The 18,525-nt window shown below is 42.7% G+C and overlaps 1 protein-coding gene across 6 annotated transcripts in view; it reads right to left on the bottom strand.

Moving 5' to 3' along the window:
• The window catches only part of mfsd8l1 (major facilitator superfamily domain containing 8-like 1), an 84,486-nt gene that overhangs the window by 14,362 nt on the left and 51,599 nt on the right, over positions 1 to 18,525 (bottom strand). For 4 of the 6 annotated variants that reach the window (XM_072474313.1, XM_072474314.1, XM_072474310.1 and 1 more), the window contains 5 exons: positions 16,961 to 17,034; positions 15,852 to 15,935; positions 14,605 to 14,734; positions 13,505 to 13,627; positions 7,062 to 7,192 (listed from right to left, as the gene is read on the bottom strand). In XM_072474313.1, the coding sequence (XP_072330414.1) occupies positions 7,062 to 7,192; positions 13,505 to 13,627; positions 14,605 to 14,734; positions 15,852 to 15,935; positions 16,961 to 17,034 (542 nt within the window). Of the gene's footprint in view, positions 1 to 7,061; positions 7,193 to 13,503; positions 13,628 to 14,127; positions 14,194 to 14,604; positions 14,735 to 15,851; positions 15,936 to 16,960; positions 17,035 to 18,525 lie in introns of those variants that run through there. The other 2 variants (XM_072474316.1, XM_072474315.1) reach the window with 2 other exon arrangements.

Raw genomic sequence — 18,525 nt, 5'->3', positions numbered from 1 at the left:
AATTTAGAGTTCATTATTATTTAAACCTCAAGGGCACCAGATGCAAAAAGATTATTAGGATTAACGGTGCAGGTAAATTCAGCAATTTAAAAAAATCATTCCCATGTTGTGAGAGTTGCTGACAAGACCAGCGTGTATTAGCCTTGAGAAGGTGGAGGGGAGATGCCTTATTGTCCTGCCACAGTTTATATGAAGGTATGCTCACAGTGCTGTTAGATAGAGACTTCCAGGATTTTGAAGCAGTGACATTAAAGAAATGACAATACATATATCCAATACAAGATGGTATGTGACTGGGAAGAGAACTTGGGAACTAGGGCTTGCTGCCCTAGATTTTCTAGATGGTCGAAGTCATGATTGAGAAGGTACTATGAAGAAGAACTAGGTGAGGTATTGCAGTGTATTTTGTAGATGGTACATAGTGGAGCCACGGAGCACCAGTGGTGGAAAATGTGAACATTTAAGGTAATAGATGGGGTCAATCCAACCAACTTTTTTGTCCTGGATGGGATTCCACTTCCTGAATGGTGGTGTTGCTGCATTGAATTGTATCCTTTAGGTGGCAGTAATGTTTTGAGGAGTCGGTACTAGAGTCATTTACCACAAAATACCCAGCCGCTGACCTGCTCTTGCAGGTTTGTCCAGTTAGGTTTCTGGCCAATGGTGACCACCATTCTATGTGAAGACTATTCTTGGTGCAATTCCTCAACACTACAATTTTACGAGCATGCGATGATGGCGGATAGTTTTCTGATATGGGGAGGCATATCGTAAATTGCTATCAATCATTATGCAACTCTACAGGATATGATTCATCAGGCCCGAGGCTTGTAGTCAATCAGCAAGCAGCAATGGTCGAGGTCCAATGTATTATAAAATAAAAGCAAATTACTGCGGCTCCTAGAATCTGAGACAAAAACAGAAATCACTGGACAAAGCCTGAATTTTGTCCAGATCCTCATGCACGCAGATATGGACCACTTCATTATCTGAGAAGTTGTGAATGGTGCTAAACACTGCAATCTCAATGAACAGTCCCATATATTACTTTATGTTGGAAGGAAAGTCATCAATGAAGGAGCTGAGTATTGTTGGGCCAAGGACATTGCCCATTAGGAAGTCCTGCAGTGATGTTCTGGGACTGAAATGACTTATAATCACAAACATCTTCCTTTGTGTTGGATATGACTCCAATCTGTGGAGAGCGTTCTTCCGGATTCTCATTGGCTTCAATGGTAATAGGGCTCCTTGATACCACTGGGGCTGTTTAGCACAGGGCTAAATTGCTGGCTTTGAAAGCAGACCAAGTCAGGCCAGCTGCACGGTTCAATTCCCATACCAGCCTCCCCGAACAGGCGCTGGAATGTGGTGACTCGGGGCTTTTCACAGTAACTTCATTTGAAGCCTACTTGTGACAATAAGCGATTTTCATTTTCATTTCATTCACACTGTCAAATGCTTCCTTGCTGCAAAAAAAGTCACCCCACCTCTGGAATTCAGTTCTTTTTCTGCATATGAAACGAGGCTGTAAAGCGGTCTGATGTTAAGTGGTCCTGACAGCACTTAAACTGAGCATTTATGATCAGGTTATTGATGAGTAAATCATCCGGATAGCAGCACTGACAACATTCTCCATCACTTAACTGATGATTGTGAGTAAACTGACGGGGCGGTAATTGGCAAGAATCGATTTGTCCCTTTTATAGACAGGACATATCTGGGTAATTTTCCAATGTCAGCTGGATGCTAGTGTTGTACTGGAACAGGTTGGCAAGAAGTACTATAGTTCTGCAACACTAGTCATCAGCACCACCACCGGCTTGTGTTGGGTCTTTGCTGTATCCAGTATATTCAGCTGATTCTTGCTATCACATTGGCTGAAGACTAACATTTGTGATGATGGCGATCTCAGGAGAAGGCCGAGATAGATTATCCACCCGGCATTCTGGTTAAAGACAGCTGAAAATACTTCAGCCTTGTCATTTGCACTGATGTGCTGAGCTCTCACATTATTAAGGACGAGGATCTTCACAGAGACGCCACTTCCCATGTATTTAATTGTCTACCACTATTCCCAACTGGATGTGGTGGAACTACAAGAGCCTTGATGTGATATGTGGGATTGCTTATCGCCTTCCATAGCATGCTACTTCTGAACTTTAGCATACAGGGAGTACTGTGCTGCTGTTTCATTTAGATTTGAGCCTCCTTTTTAGGTACACCTGGTACTGCTCCTGGCATGCACTTCCACACTCCCTAGTTGAAGCAAGATTGATCACTGACTTGATGGTAATAGATGAATGAAGGTTATGTCAGTTCATGAGTTTACAGATTGTGGTGGAATACAAGTCTACTGCTAATTGTTCACAGTGCTGCAGGGTTGAGTTGTGGGTTCTGTTTTGGATCTATGCTATTTAGCAAGGTCACGGTGCCATAAAAAACAACGGAGGGTGTTCTCAGTGCAAAGAAGGCTCTTTACTTCTATAAGGATTAAGAACTCCTTCCAACATTACCATTGATAGTTGCATCTGTGACAGGTAGATTGGGGAGGGCAAGGAAAACAATGTTTTTCTCTTGTGTTGGTTTGTTCACCATTCTCTGCAGGTCCAATCTGATAGCTATGTTTTTCAGGACTCAATCACCTTAGTAAGTGGTGCTACCGAGCTACTCTTGGTGACGGACATGAAGATCTCCAACCAAAGTGCATACTGATTCGCCAGCTAAGGGAAGGCATAAGTGGCATTCAAGAGATGTCCATTCCCGTAAATAAAACCGGAAAAAAATAAAACTGGAAAATGCTGAGCTTAGGAAATCAGAAAGCATTGGTGGATAAACAAAGTTAGTGTCGGAGAGGATGCGTTGGATGCCGACTGTGATATAATCATAGAATTTACAGAGCAGAAGACCATTCGTCCCATCGAGTCTGCATTGGCCCTTGGGAAGAGCACCCCACTTACGCCCGCGCCTCCACCACATCCCCATAACCCCACCTAACCTTTTGGACACTATGGGGCCATTTATCATGGCCAATCCACCTAACCTGCACATCTTTGGACTGAGAGGGGAAACTGGAGCACCCGGAGGAAACCCACGCAGACACGGGGAGAAAGCGCACACAGGCAGTGACCCAAGGCTGTAACTGGACTCGGGGACCTGGAGCTCTGAGGCAGCAGTGCTACTGCGCCACCCTACTGCCCACTTAACATTTTGGACTGCAGTCTTTGCACCTTCCTATGATGGTTCCAGCAGAGGACAAATGGAGTCCAGAGGCAAATAGTCTAGAGTAATTCCACTGCAGCCAAGCTCTTTTTTTCCATCAATAACTGAAGATTTACCTCTCAAGGTCAGACATCAGTTCATTAACTGGTGTTATTTTTAAATAGGCCTGTCAACCTCAAACTGCTTAGCCTCAACCCACTGACAGTGCTGACCACCCCAGCATGCTCTGCCAATGCTCAAACTTTCACCCTCCCCATTCCCAACCTCACAAAAATTCTCAACCATCCCCCTCAGTGTCCATTCCCCCCCCCCCCCCCCCCCCCCCCACCCCCACCCTCACATGGTGTGGAGGATTTGCTAATGGACAATGACAACAAAGTGGAAGAGATCCTGCAAACAATCCCTTCACTGATAACATGGTGGTGACGGCATTGTCCAGTTGTGTTCCCTCAGGAATGTTGGGCACTACACTTTCACAGTCAGTCCTGGATATGAAACCACCGTTGGTTTGCGGGATGCTGAGCCCAAATCCCACAACTTTTGCTGGGATATTGAATGAGTCGTGAATAATTATGTACAATCCTTCCTGGACAAGCTGTTACTTATCACGCAAACATTTCAGTGTGCTATTATGCAGTTCTGGATGCAACATCACGCTTTGATCAGACCTCACCGAACTTTTCTCTAAACTGGACAGCTTGCCTGATGTGATCAATCCGCTCCATGCAAAACTGGGATTCAGTGTTGCTTCAAGCCACTCAAATTTCCTTCTGTATGATTCAAATGCTTGACAATGTTTAACCCCCCTCCCTCACCTCATGAAAATGCACAACTCCCCCTTGCTAACAATGCCGACTCTTCTAACGTCAACTGAACAAGAGCTAGGGATTCCAGACGGTGAGTCAGGAGAATGGTGTGGAAGGGGTTGAAACTATCTAGCGAGGGCAGTGGTGAAGGGGTTAAACACCTGAACATTGCCTGGAGGGGGATGAATATTGTCAGGTGGAGGGGGTTGCATTACTAGGAAGGGGTAGTTGGGGGTGAACATTACTGTGGGTCTGCAGTGCTTTGACATGCCAGCTGATTTATGTTAAGTTACTTTGGTTTTATACCATTGAGAAACTCTACATAAATCCATATTCAAACCAGCATAAGTCTAGCACCAACAACCCAAGTCTCCATGGTTTTAGCTATCTGATCCCACTTTTGTTGGAGTCACAGAACAATCTGGGCAGGGTAAAACTGGCAAATAGAAGTTCAAACTTCCAACATAAGTATAATGTGCAAACACTGAGACTTCCTCAGGGTTCCCCAAGACGCATCGTGATGCAAGTTAGTCAGAGGCCACTCCTATATCGGACGGTTTTGGGCCATCATTTTATGTCGACGGCCATTCACCAGAACTATAAAGATCTAGGGATGGGATAGGTTTTAAGCAAGTACAGGCAGGAGAAAGGGATGGGAGGAGGGAAAAAGAAAAAAAAGGAAGGTGTGTGTTACGGTGAAAGGCAGGAATTATTAAAATGAAAGATAGTGCAAAGCAAAATGGGACAAGTAGAATAAAATAATAAAATGGGTCTAGACGAGGTATAAATAGCAGAACAAATTAGGGCAGAAGCGGTGGTCTGAAATTGTTGAGCACAATATTGAATCCAGCATGCTGTAAGTGCCTATTTAAAAGATAAGATGCTGATCATTGAGAGCACATTGGGATTTATTGAAACAAAGTATGAGACTCAAGGCAGAGGAGTCAGAGCCACAGTGGGCAAAAAAGTGACCAGAAGCTCAGAGTTCTTGCTCGCGGACTGAACAGACATTCTGTAAAAGGTAAATGAGATCCCTGTTATGTATAGTGTCTACGATGTATTAAATTGAAAGCAAAATTAAATTGTTATTTCACCTGGAAGGAGAGGTCGCAGTCTTGGAAGGTGGGAAGGAAGGAGGTAAATAGGAGAGGTGTTGCATCTCCTACACTTGCAGGAAGCTGCCAGAGAAAAGGTTGGAGGTATTGAGCTCGATTTAGGAGTAAACAATGTTGTTGTAGAGAGAACTATCCCTTCAGAATACTCAAAGGGGAGGGAAGGGAAGATGTGTTTGGTGATGGCATGACACTAGAAGTGACGAAGGATGATTAATTGAATGTGGAAGGTGAGCACAGGGGGAACCTGTACATCTGGGAAGAAAGGAAAGTGGTGAGACAAGATTTGGAAACAGACAATAGTCAAGAATACCGTTAAATATGAAAGTGGAGAAAAATCCTGGTTGCGAAAAAATGAAGACAAATCGGAAACACTGGTATGGAAGTTGCATCGTCAGATGAGATGCAACAGAAATGGAGACGCTGAGAAAATGGAATCGAAGCCTTATAGGAGGCAGAGTGGAAGAAGTGCGGTCAAGGTAGCTTTGGAGGTTTGTTGGCTCCAGTAGGTATCAATTGATAGCCCATCCCCAGAGCTAGAAACAGAATTCATGGAAGAAAGAGTCAGAAATGGAACACGTGAAGACAAGGGAAGGGTGGGGACTGGAAGCACATTTAATGAAATGTTTCAGTTCAGGGCGAGAGCAGGAAACAGCATCGATACAATCATTGATGTGCCAGAAATAATGATGGTGGAGGGCATCTGAGAAGGACTGGAATAAAGACTGTGACACATACCTCACAAAAAGGTAGGCATTGCTTAAAAAATACACTTTTAGATCGAGCGAAGGCCCAAATATGTTCCCATGGCAGCAGAGCCAAAAGGAGCAGTTTGTTCAATGCGAGATCAAATTCAGCAAGGTAACAAAATAAAAAGAAGTGTGGTGGCGGATGAGGGCTTGTTGGGATTCTGTTTAAGGAAGATTCAATTAAGTTCCAGGCTATCCTGGGGTGTGAGGGGCACAGAATGGAGGTGTAGGTTTCCTTGCCCTTGTTTGACCTGATGCTACGAGACTTTGCAATCTTGAGTCATTCAGATCTTTCGGGATCACGTCCTCCCAAATGTGCCACCAGTTTGGTGGGTCTGTCTTACCGCTGGAACAAGGTATACTCAGCAATTGTTGGTGAAGGAGTCTGGGATGTTGAATGGAAAGCATGATTTTGATGAGCATAACTATATCATGCTGTTGTTTGATGAGTCCGTTACAGGTCTCCTAATTTTAATACAAGCTCCTGAGGGTTAATGAGTTTGTTTATCCACCCTTCATTCTTCACTAAAAACAGAAAAGCTGATACAAGGACAGGTATAAAGAAAATTGTTTATTTACCCTCTAATAATTTTAAAAGGACCCGTGTGATTTTGTCAATTAGTATATGCTATTATGGATAGTAATCCATAAACCTGATTTTCTAATGGTTAGGCAAGAAGTTGATCTACTTTGGACCAGAAATGTCCCAAGTTCTATTATTTCATATGGAGTGTGCAGTAGGCATTCTAAAATTGTACTCATGATCACGGGCCAGAGGAGGTTGTTACAAAATCATCAGCCAAGGCTTCAAGCTCCCAGCTGCTATCCATTACGCACAGAAAATAATAATGGGGGAAGAACTGAGTTTAGCTCTGATACCTCAGTCACATTGCAAGACAATAGAATGGATTTGAGGTGAGACACTGAGTCTGTGTATTGTGATGCAAAAGGAAGGCATTGGAGTTGGGGGAGGTAGGCTGGATGAACCAGAGACGGTCCTTCCCTGTCAATCATTATTTTATAAACGATCAAGGCTGATGAAAAGGTCAATCTAAGGAACCTGCAGAATGTCAGATTGACAGCTGAATTTCCAAATTATACACCACAAATTACAAGTACTAGAAATTGCAAAGTAATTCTTATTCTCGAGGTTCATTAATTTCAAGTTTACTTACAGTCAGAAGTGTCAGTAAACCCATCATGACTCCTAACATTATGTAAAGATTATTAGTTAATCCTCCTGCCCACATGGGACCCAATATAGTGGCAAGTCCACCAATTGAACGACGGAATCCTTGACTGAATCCTGGAAAGGAAAAGGGAAGCACTCAGAGCTGGACATCCATACAGAAAAGTATCGGTACCATATTTTCAGACAAAGTTTGTATATGATCACTTGCATATATGAGCATTTGAAGCCAACTTGTGACAATAAGCGATTTTATTTCATTCATGTTAGAAGTACAATTAAAATGATTAAAACCTGTGTCTTTAAAATATAGCAAACCATGGTCTATTTACAACTCATTGGCGAGACTTCTTCAGCCCCCTAAAAGCAGTGCTGAGAAAGAGTAAATTAATAATCGTTATTGTCACAAGAAGGCTTACATTAACACTGTAATGAAATTACTGTGAAAAGCCCCTAGTCGCCACATTTCGGCACCTATTCGGGTACACTGAGGGAGAATTCAGAATGTCCAAATTATCTAACAGCACATCTTCCCGGACTTGTGGGAGGAAATCGGAGCACCCGGAGGAAACTCACGCAGACATGGAGAACGTGCAGATTCCGCACAGACAGTGACCCAAATGGGAATCGAACCTGGGTCCTGGCACTGTGTAGCAACAGTGCTAACCACTGTGTTACCGTGCCGCCTTAAGTGTAGTTAAGGGGCCCTACCGAACACTTTGGCTGGTATAATTTGTTAGTTTACATCTGCAGAGGCATGTTGGCTATGCAAATACAGCCTATAACCCTCAGATATACTAGGGCGAGGGTGGCAGCATGTGGCAAGAGTGAGATCTCAAATCAAAGAAAACAGGTGAGATAATACCTGGTGGAGGGAGTATAAAATTGACTCTTCCTTAAATGAACAATAGCACCACTAGGACAAGCAGGCTAATGGGCTACATTGATGGTACCCAATTTGAAATGAAAACAAGTGGCAAACCAGTGACTGAAGTACATAACAGAAATAGGGAGCGTGTTTGGTCGGGCACCAGAGCTAGGCACATGTTTTGAGGAATGTTGTTGTGGCAGTTCCTTGAATTTTTATATTATGGGAAATTTAACAACCTCACCAAGAACAGCTGCATATTTCCCCTGGCCTTTCCTTCCAGTTTCTTCCAGTGTATGATAGTCCTGAATTCATCACCCTTGTGAGGCCAGAAGAGCTAGCTTAAAATGATGGATAAAGTCAAAGTGAACCCTGCTCGCGGGGAAATACAGCCATGTTACCTTCAGAATCAGATTTTGGAGGACCTCAGGTAACATGTTGTGGCACCAGGATAGATTTTAGAACAGTTGACTGGTACCAGGAGTAGGCTCAATGGTATCAAATGCATTTGCTGCAAATATCCATAATTTACATAAAAGAAAACCACTGTCATAAGGTTTAATGTGAAGAAATATGCTCATTGTGTTTGTGAGAATGCTTAGAAATCAATTTGCAACAAGGCACAGAGTTCCTTCCATTGCTCCTTACTAAACTGTTGCTTTCATAAACTGACCTTTTTTGAAGTTCTCGGCTCTGATGCAATGTACCCCGTGTGCCTCATAAGACTGGTTAAAAAAAAAAGCCCATGGGATCCAGGGGAATGTAGAAAACTCAACATAAAATTGTTTCGGTGGCAGGAAATAAAGTGCAACTGTTGATGGATGTTTTTGCGACTGGAAGTCTGTTTCCAATAGGCTTCTGCAGGGCTCAGTACTAGGTCCCTGTTTTTTGTGGCATGCATCAATGATTTGGATGTAAATGGAGGGGGAATGATCAAGAGGTTTGCAGACAAATACAAAAATTGGCCATATAGTTGAAAGAGAGGAGAATAGCTGCAGACTGCAGGAAGATAGCAATGAACTGGTCAGATGGGTAGAACATTTGCAAATGGTATTCAACCCAGAGAAGTGCGATGTGATGCATTTGGGTGGGTCAAACAAGGCAAAGGATTACACAATAAATGGAAGGATACTGAAAGGTGCAGAGGAATTGTGAAAACTTGGATGTCCATAGATCCCTGCAGGCAGCAGGACAGGTTGATAAGATGGCTAAGGTTTATGGGATCCTTTCATTTATTAGCCAAGGAATGTAAGAGCAGAGTGGCTATGCTGGAACTTTATGAAACATTCGTTAGGCTGCCAACTTGCGTACTATGTGCGGTTCTGGTCATCTCATTACAGAAATGACGTAATTACATTTGAGAGAGAGTAGAGAAGGGATTTGGGAGGATGTTGTCAGGACTGGAAAATTGCAGCTATGAGGGAAGATTGGATAGCCTGAGGTTGTTTTCCTTGGAACAGAGGAGCCGGAGGGAGATTTAGTTGAGATGTATAAAATTGTGTGGAGCATGGATAGAGTGAATGGGAAGGGCCTTTTTACTTTAGCAGAAAGATCAGTGACTAAAGGGCATGGATTTAAAATGATTGGTAGAAGGATTAGAGGGGAGAAAAGGAAAAAGGTTTTCACCCAAAGGATTATGACAATTTGGTAATCATTGCCCGAAAGGGGAGTAGAGGCAGAAACCCTCAACTCATTTAACATGTGCCTGGATCTGAATTTCAATACTGTAACCTGTAGGGCTATCGATCAATTGCTGGAAAGTGGGATTAAGCCAGGTGCCTCGTTTTTCGGCTGGCGTAGGCACAATAGGACAAGTGGCCACTTTCTGTGCTGTAAACTTTCCAAGATTTTCTCTTCCTCCTGCTTCTGTTCCACCTCTATTATTAAGACACATATGCGCAATATTGATATTATACTCCATTGAAATGGCTGTATGACAGAAGTATATGAAGCAAAAAGCTTTCCTGCCTCAAGCTGTTGAAACTTCCAGAATCTTTTGTTAGTTGCGAGGCCAAGAAAACATTTTTCTAATTGCTTCAGTTGAAGCCGACGTTTCAAGTAAAACAAAGCAGACATTCAAACACTTGATTCGACTATACTGCAGCCATAATACACAAGGTAATGAAGTGGGTGAATATGGAGTTTGATAACTTGGATACCAACTGAATTACTCTAGCCTGGATATCGCTGAGATTCATTAGTTTGTTACAGTTGTATCCAACCAGGCAAGTAGTGTGTTCGGAAACAGAATCACATTCTTGATTTGAGCTTCTTATATGTTAAGACCCACAACTTCTACCACCTAGAAGAACAAGGGTAGCCGATTATGGGAACATCACCAACTGCAAGTTTCCTCCAACCATCCTGACTTGGAAACATATTGCCATTCCTTTACTGTCACTGGGTAAAAATCCTGGAACTCCCTTCCCAACAGCACATGGACGTTTCAAGAAGGTAATACACCACCACCTTCTCAAGGACAATTAGGACTGCGCATAAATGCTGGCCTAGCCAGTGACACCCACATCTCATGAACAAATCTAATAATAATAATCTTTATTGTCACAAGTAGGCTTACATTAACACTGCAACAAAGTTATTGTGAAAATCCCCTAGTCGCCACACTCTGGCGCCTGTTCGGGTTTACAGAGGGAGAATTCAGAATGTCCACTTCACCTAACGAGCACATCCTTCGGGAGTGGGAGTAAACCGGAGCACCCGGAGGAAACCCACGCAGACACGGGGAGAATGTGCAGAGTCCACACAGACAGTGACCCAAGCCAGGAATTGAACCCAGGTCCCTGGTGCTGTGAAGTAACAGTGCTAACCATTGTGCTACCATGCCGCCCACGTGCCTTACAAGATAGGCTTTTAAGGGAGAGCAGTGAGCCACTAGTCACAGAATTTGTTACAATCCCAGTCTGTGTTATAACTAGATGGGACGATCCCAGAATTGAACCCTGCTCAAAAGACTGTAACTTTTACTTTTTTTTATAAAACATGGAGGAACAGAGCCACAGGGCGGTTAATTAGTCTTAACAAAAAAAAACTTATATTAAACATGAACATTTTAGATTATGGTACAATACTCCTATACTCCCCCCCCCCCCCCCCCCGTAGCTTAACAAATACACACCAATTTTAAGATTAACACGGGTTACACAGTTTATCTTAAGGTACTATTCTCTCAGTAACACAACGTCCCATTAAGAGCACAGATTGGCTATGGTCAAATACACACACTCCGCACCGAAGCCCAAGTGTCTGTGGATGTATCCTCAGAATCTCCGATGATTTGTCACATGGGAGCTTCCAAACTCCACCCCAAAAATACAATTTTAACATATTCTTACACAATAATGCTTTCCATCAGTGGTTTGAATTCCAACCTACAGTCCAGGTTTTTCAAATGACTCTCTTAAACAAAGCTTCCGTTCTACTTTATCACAGTGAATCCAGTCCAGGTTTTACACCACCCCCTTTAGGATTTGTCTTGACTGCTGTACAAACTGTTCGGTTAACTCTCGATTCCCAGATTCTATTAAAATAGCATCAAGCCTTTGATTTACTTCTGAAGTCTGCTTTCCCACTTTAAAATCGGGTTCCTGAAATTGTCTCTTTAACTCAGAACACTTGGTTTAATCTTCCTTTAATTCTTCTGAACAATCCTGACCAGGGGCGAGATTCTCCGACCCCCCGCCGGGTCGGAGAATCGCCTGGGGCTGGCGTGAATCCTGCCCCCGCCGGTTGCCGAAGTCTCCGGCACCCGGATATTCGGCGGGGGCGGGAATCGCGCCGCGCCGGTTGGCGCCCCCCCCCGCGTGATTCTCCGGCCCGAATGGGCCGAAGTCCCGCCGCTAAAATGCCTGTCCCGCCGGCATAGATTAAACCACCTACCTTACCGGTGGGACAAGGCAGCGCGGGCGGGCTCCGGGGTCCTGGGGGGGGGGGGGGGGGGGGGGCGCGGGGCGATCTGGCCCCGGGGGGTGCCCCCGCGGTGGCCTGGCCCGCGATCGGGGCCCACCGATCCGCGGGCGGGTCTGTGCCGTGGGGGCACTCTTTCCCTTCCGCCTTCGCCACGGTCTCCACCATGGTGGAGGCAGAAGAGACTGCCTCCAATGCGCATGCGCGGGAATGCCGGCAGCGGACGCTAACGCTCCCACGCATGCGCCGCCCGGAGATGTCATTTCCGCGCCAGCTGGCGGGGCACCAAAGGCCTTTTCCGCCAGCTGGCTGGGCGGAAATTCGTCCGGCGCGGGCCTAACCCCTTAAGGTTAGGGCTCGGCCCCCAAAGATGCGGAGCATTCCCCACCTTTGGGGCGGCGCGATGCCCGTCTGATTTACGCCGTTTTGGGCACCAGTCGGCGGACATCGCGCCGTTTCCGGAGAATTTCGCCCCAGGTCTTTCTTGTGGCAAAGTTGAGAGATGTTCACTCCTTAGTATACTATCTCCAACCGCCAACAAATTCAGCTAAAACTAAGAACAAAGGAAATCCTCTCTCTGGAAAGTGGCCCCTGTTGCAAAGCAACCACTGCTAATTTATTTATTCTTGATGCCGTAGCCCTCGGAGTACAGAAACAAAGTTGAACCTGAACCAACCTCCACACACAAACACCTTCGTCCAGCATGAATTTAACTATAGGTTTTACCCTTCCTTCCATGGAAACAATAAATTAAACCCACTTAAAACTATACCTTTTTCCAATGTTTACCTGTATAAATATAAATCCTTTAAAACTACCTTTGTTTTCTTCACACTACCCTGCTTCTATTCTGCACATACCACTATGGTTTGGATATGGTTGATCTGATTAAGCTTCTGTTAATGGGAATCACCAAGGTGTAGATGGTGGGCAACCAGTGGGCGTCACTAGCTGAGCCAGCATTTATTGCCCATCCCTAATTGCCCTTGAACTAAGAGTCAACCATATTACTATGTAGCTGGAGTAGACATGTAGACCAGACTGAGTAAGGATGGCAGATTTCCTTTCCTGAAGGATATTAGTGAACCAGATGGGTTTTTGGTTTTGTGGCCATCATTAGACTTTTAATTTCAGATTTCTTTTTGATGGCATTGAAGGTTATGAGGAGTTGCTAGGTTCTCTTACTTGAGAATTGCATTACAGGTGCCACAAATATTGCTTGCCATGCTAGGTGAAGCCTGAGTATTTTCCAGGTCCTGCTGTCAACTGGCATGGGCTACATGGGAATGGAGATGATCACGCCAGAAACATTGGTGAACAGCCCGATCTTTCTTTATGTTAAGCCTGGCATATGTATCTCTTTGTGGACTAATGAGTAAAACAACTGTGCGGTTTACAAATTCTACCTAAAGGCACCACCTTTAAACATGTGAATTTGATAATGTTTTTAAAAAGGATTTTTGAAACAACTGCTTAATAAAATTGATGTAAAATTCAAAACATAATCCCCAGCCTCACGGACTGCAGCTTAAAAGTTGTGTTAAAAAGGTTATGGAAAATTCCAATGGGACACATTAACACCTACTTTCAATATACATACTCTAAGAATGAGGGAATGAGGAAGAGAACCAACTGACCTTGTGTTTTCTCTGCTGTAACTTTTGAAAACAAAGACACTTGAGAAACAGCAACAAAAGGCAACCCCAGAATTTGTAGAAACACACCTACCACAAACTCTGATAGCAAAATGGCAAAACTCCCTGCAAATAAAAAAAACAAGAGGTTTGCATTTTTAAAAACTACTTAAGAGCATATATCAATGCATCCATAACTGGACACAATAAAGTTTGGAATACCTTGTAAACAATAAGGCAGAAGCTGGAGTTGTGGCAAGCTGATCAGTGAACATGGGACTGGGAGATGCACTGCCAAAGTACAGCAGGAAGGGACCACTGTCCTGATGACCCTGGCTATATTCCAAGGGATGGATTAATTTGCATGATAAAGCTACAGGACACTGAGAATTTGGAGCAATGCCTTGCCATTTGCATCAGGAGACTTGTTCCTTTAATCAGTCATAATATAAAATTGTGAAGCTTACCAACTGTGCTTTATGACGGTAAAACTGAGAAATAGCATTTATGATCATGGATGTTTTAAATCAAAATAGAGCAAAAATGATTAGGCATTTTTCATTAATTCATATTACTATACATGCAAAATCATCAGACACATATTGGAGGCTTATTCTGCGACCTACCTGTTCAAATCAGGTAGAACAGAAGCATTCATTTCATCTTGTTGGAGTTCACTTCAATTGTAAAGACTATGCAAAATTAATTGATTTATATGTAAATGCTACAGTTTTCAAATGTCAATCACCCAAGAATTAAACTTTTAACCTATCTGAAGGAAGCAATGGGCATCTTAAAGAAATTACGGGCGGAATTTACCAGCTGTTGTCGCCAGTGGGTTATTCCAGTCCCACCGATGGCACACGGGTTTCCCGGCGATGAGAGGTGCAGTCAACAAGAAATCCCATCGTCAACAGCGGGACCAGAAAATCCTGCTGGTGGGAAGATTCCGCCGCTGAAAAACATGCAGCAGGTTGTGCAGTAAATCCCACCCCCTACTTATTTCTATACCAGAAATTATACTTTGTATTAGAAATGTTTTATTCTAGAAAGCGTAATGAGGGGTAAGTAACAAAAAGACACAGAAGCAACAGAATTCTTACCTTTTGGGTTTGCCAGGAAAATCAAACACCAAATACAAGAAATGTTGCATATGACGAGACCCACTGCCAGGATTACTCGGTCTGTAAACCGAGTGCTTAGCCACCTCACAAGAAAGAATCCAGCTATTACCTATAAAACAGAAAGTTAAAATGTTACCACCGAAAAGAATGCCAAAATGTTTCTAGAGTCTAATATTAAATACTACAAATAGACAATAACCGTATTTAGATAATAATTTTATTTCCTTTTTTTCCCCACCAGATGTAAAGCATCGTGTAGAGTAGAATTCCAAACAATGAGTAGGCAATAATAGAACTTTAGTCCAAATTCAGATGCAATCAAGAAAGTTTGTGCCATCCATACCTTCCACTACCAAACTTTATAGAATTAGCTAACCTTAATTCAAAGTTGCTTAATTCACAGGTCATATCACCAAAATTTTGTTCAAATACTCAAATACAGAGGATTGGATAGGGTGGACAGTGAGAGCCTTTTTCCTCGGATGGTGATTCTAGCACGAGGGGACATAGCTTTAAATTGAGAGGAGATAGATATAGGACAGATGTCAGAGGTAGGTTCTTTACTCAAAGAGTAGTAAGGGCGTGGAATGCCCTGCCTGCAACAGTAGTGGACTCGCCAACACTAAGGGCATTCAAATGGTCATTTGATAGACATATGGACGATAAGGGAATAGTGTAGATGGGCTTTAGAGTGGTTTCACAGGACGACGCAACATCGAGGGCCGAAGGGCCTGTACTGCGCTGTAATGTTCTATGTACTCAGTCTCATTTTGCTGTCTTACCCATGTTGCTTAATTTCAATTATTGGATACATGTTTTAAGATTTAAAAATGCCAGTATTGTCACTCCTTACAAGGGTTTTGTCTTTGAATCCTTGTGGCAAGGCTGCATGGTGTACAGCATCATGGAGTTTAATAAAGCACCAGGTAATAAAAGTTTGATTGCATCCAAGGCAGCATTTATGATGCAACTGCTGATTTAAAAATCCAGGGTGGTAGCATTCTCACCACACGCTTAAATCAATTGTTGGCAGGGTTAACAAATGTTCTGCTTGACATTGTGATGCACTTACATGTATAAGACCATCACTTCCACGGAATCATTTCACTTCTCTTCAGAACCAAGTCAACCGAAATCTACTCTATTGGAATCGCTACAGATGATTGATTGGTAAAGGTAAAATCTACAGTATTTCATCATGACATTGAATGACAATTTTTACTTACCTCTACACCACATATACAGTACATCAAACTATTCTCCAATTCCCCAAAGTGAAAATACTTTTGTGTAATAGGAGTAACCATTGTCTGAAATGAAAATTCAGCATATTCATTTAAATACATTTAACATATTTTATTTGAAAAGGTAAGACAAACAGCATTCATAAAACTTCAAATCATTGCGCATAGAAATTATCAGCATGTCATTTCATTGCTACTGTAGTAATTACATTAAAAACGTTTTGGATGACTTTGCAATTAATAATTAGCCATTCAGTGCCAATGTCATCACACAATGGTGGTCACTAACTATACCATGTGCAAATGCTGGCACAGCAAAGCTAGCTGAATACTACACCTTGAAAAAGTAAGCAGTGATCTCAGAGTTTAAACAGAGTTTGATGCTGCTGTGTAGGGGCAGAGGGAGGGGTGTTGATATATTCACAGTATAACCATGCAAAGATTTTGTCTTCCTACAAACAATATATTTCAGGTTGTTAATTTGAGATTAGCAATCTCTAAACAACTCGTCTATTGAGCAAGGTAATTTAACTGACATAATGTGGTTTTAAATGGTGCTGGGTTAGAGCAGCACTGCAACACTCTTAATCTGCAATACAGTGATAACATTTTCATGAATGCACCAAATGCATGATCTTCCCAGGACCAACCTAAACATTATTTTTACAATGCATACAGGATGCTTAAAATGATGTTTGGGACAGGGCAAGTACCTGAGATCAGAAGTTCACACTGCCCTTCCCAAGAGTAAAACTGCTTTAAAAATGTAACAAAACTCAGGAACTAGCTAAAATTTTTAAAAATGCATCATCCGCTTACACGGCAATCTGCTGTATGGATTTAAAACTGATAATTTTTTTTGAGAAAAAGTAAAAAATAACAAATATAAGTGCAGAGAATTAAACGTCAGTTCAACAACAGCTCTACTATCCATCATTGGGCTGCTTCCACGTTACTAAAGCAACTAACCCAGGAACCTGCAGAGCAACCCTTAAACTGCTAAAGAGCTTTAGTTGGCAAGCGTCACCTTAAACTTAACATTGGTTTACATCCGATTAAAAATTATGTTCTGGTTAAATCTACTTACATACCTCTAAAGCAGTCTGATTGAATAGTGTAATGAATTGTGCAGTAAGGACAACCACAACTTCCTCTCGTAGGTACTCTAAAATGGGAGAATAACACTGCACTGATTATAGATGAATGTTTCAATAACAAGGGAAAATTTTAAAAATTTTAATTTTCACCAGACTGATGCCTTTCAGCTGCTTTTAGAACACTGCAGCTACTTACTTCAATAAAAATATTGTGGCACATCATTTTATAGGGACAGAATTAAACCAATTCTGAATCACATCTGTTACTTAATCTGGCCGAGAGACAGCAATCTTAATTCATACAAATATGGGTACTATCATATTCATTTGAAAAGACACAATTGCAAGGAAAATATCCTAAGAATTGACTTAATTATAATATACCTTTTTGGTAAAAGAGACAATGTGAAGACCAAAAGTTATAATGCAAATGTTCACCATTTATTTGTTATGGGAAGATTTTGCATTACACAATTGGAATAATCTTTTGTCCACAAGGTGGCGCATTGAGACTGCCAAAAAAAAACTCTCCAAGGACAAGGGCTATTTGATCAATAAAAACAAAGAATAAAACTGACACTAATTCTAAAGGCTTCTTGGAGTACAACAAACCACAGGAATGCTTTCCATTACAAATTCTGCAACTTTTTTCTATAATCAACAAAAAAAACTGAGAATTAAAGGGTGCAATTTTGTGGGTCCGTTAGCCGTGGGCGCAAATCCTGGAATGGCTGCAATATATCGCGAGGGGCCAAAGACGGGATTTGCACCAAGGAGATTTCAGAACATGATCTTCCCCGGACCCTTCCTGGTGATGCCTTATCTGTGCGTGATCCTGATTTGAATGCATTTAAATCCAATTTAATATCATGAGCGAGTTTAAAATCAGATATTCCGGCCTCACTGAATCTTCCAGTCCACCAGCATGATGATGTCACGCGGAGGCAGTGGCGCACTGGTATTATCATCGGACTAGTAATCCAGGGACCCAGAGACATGCTCTGGGGACTGGGTTCAAATCCCGCCAGGGCAGATGCTGAAATTTGAATTCAATAAAAATCTGGAATTAAAAAGTCTAATGATGACCATGGAACCAGTCGATTGTCATAAAACCCCATCTGCTTCACTAATATCCTTTAGGGAAGAAAATCTGTCATCCTTACCTGGTCTGGCCTACATGTGACCAGAGCTACAGCCATGTGGTTGATTCTTAAATGCCCCCTCAAGGGGGGTGGGCAATAAATGCTGGCCCAGACAGTGACTCCCACATCCAATGAATGAATTAAAAAAAAATTACAACTGCTCTATAAAAACGTGGACCAGGCGCCATGGACTCGGAGGGGGAGAAAGGGAGGTTAGTACTGCTCTTCACCTTGTTTAACAGTGCACAAGGGGGAAGTTATTGCTGGACAGTTGTGGAGGGGGGATAGTTCAAGGTTGCAAGAGTTTGAGCTGTCGGTCTGGAGTGAGGGAACAGGTCGGAAGTTACCTCTGGGCTGGGGGCTTTCCGTGGACCTGCATTGCAAATAAGCCTTCTGTGTGCCTGTTCTAAATTCAGT

Source organism: Scyliorhinus torazame, chromosome 14, assembly GCF_047496885.1.
Source record: "Scyliorhinus torazame isolate Kashiwa2021f chromosome 14, sScyTor2.1, whole genome shotgun sequence".
In the NCBI taxonomy this organism is placed as follows: domain Eukaryota; kingdom Metazoa; phylum Chordata; class Chondrichthyes; order Carcharhiniformes; family Scyliorhinidae; genus Scyliorhinus; species Scyliorhinus torazame.
Note: the sequence above shows the minus strand (reverse complement) of the source record. Positions and strands in the feature narration are given on the sequence as shown.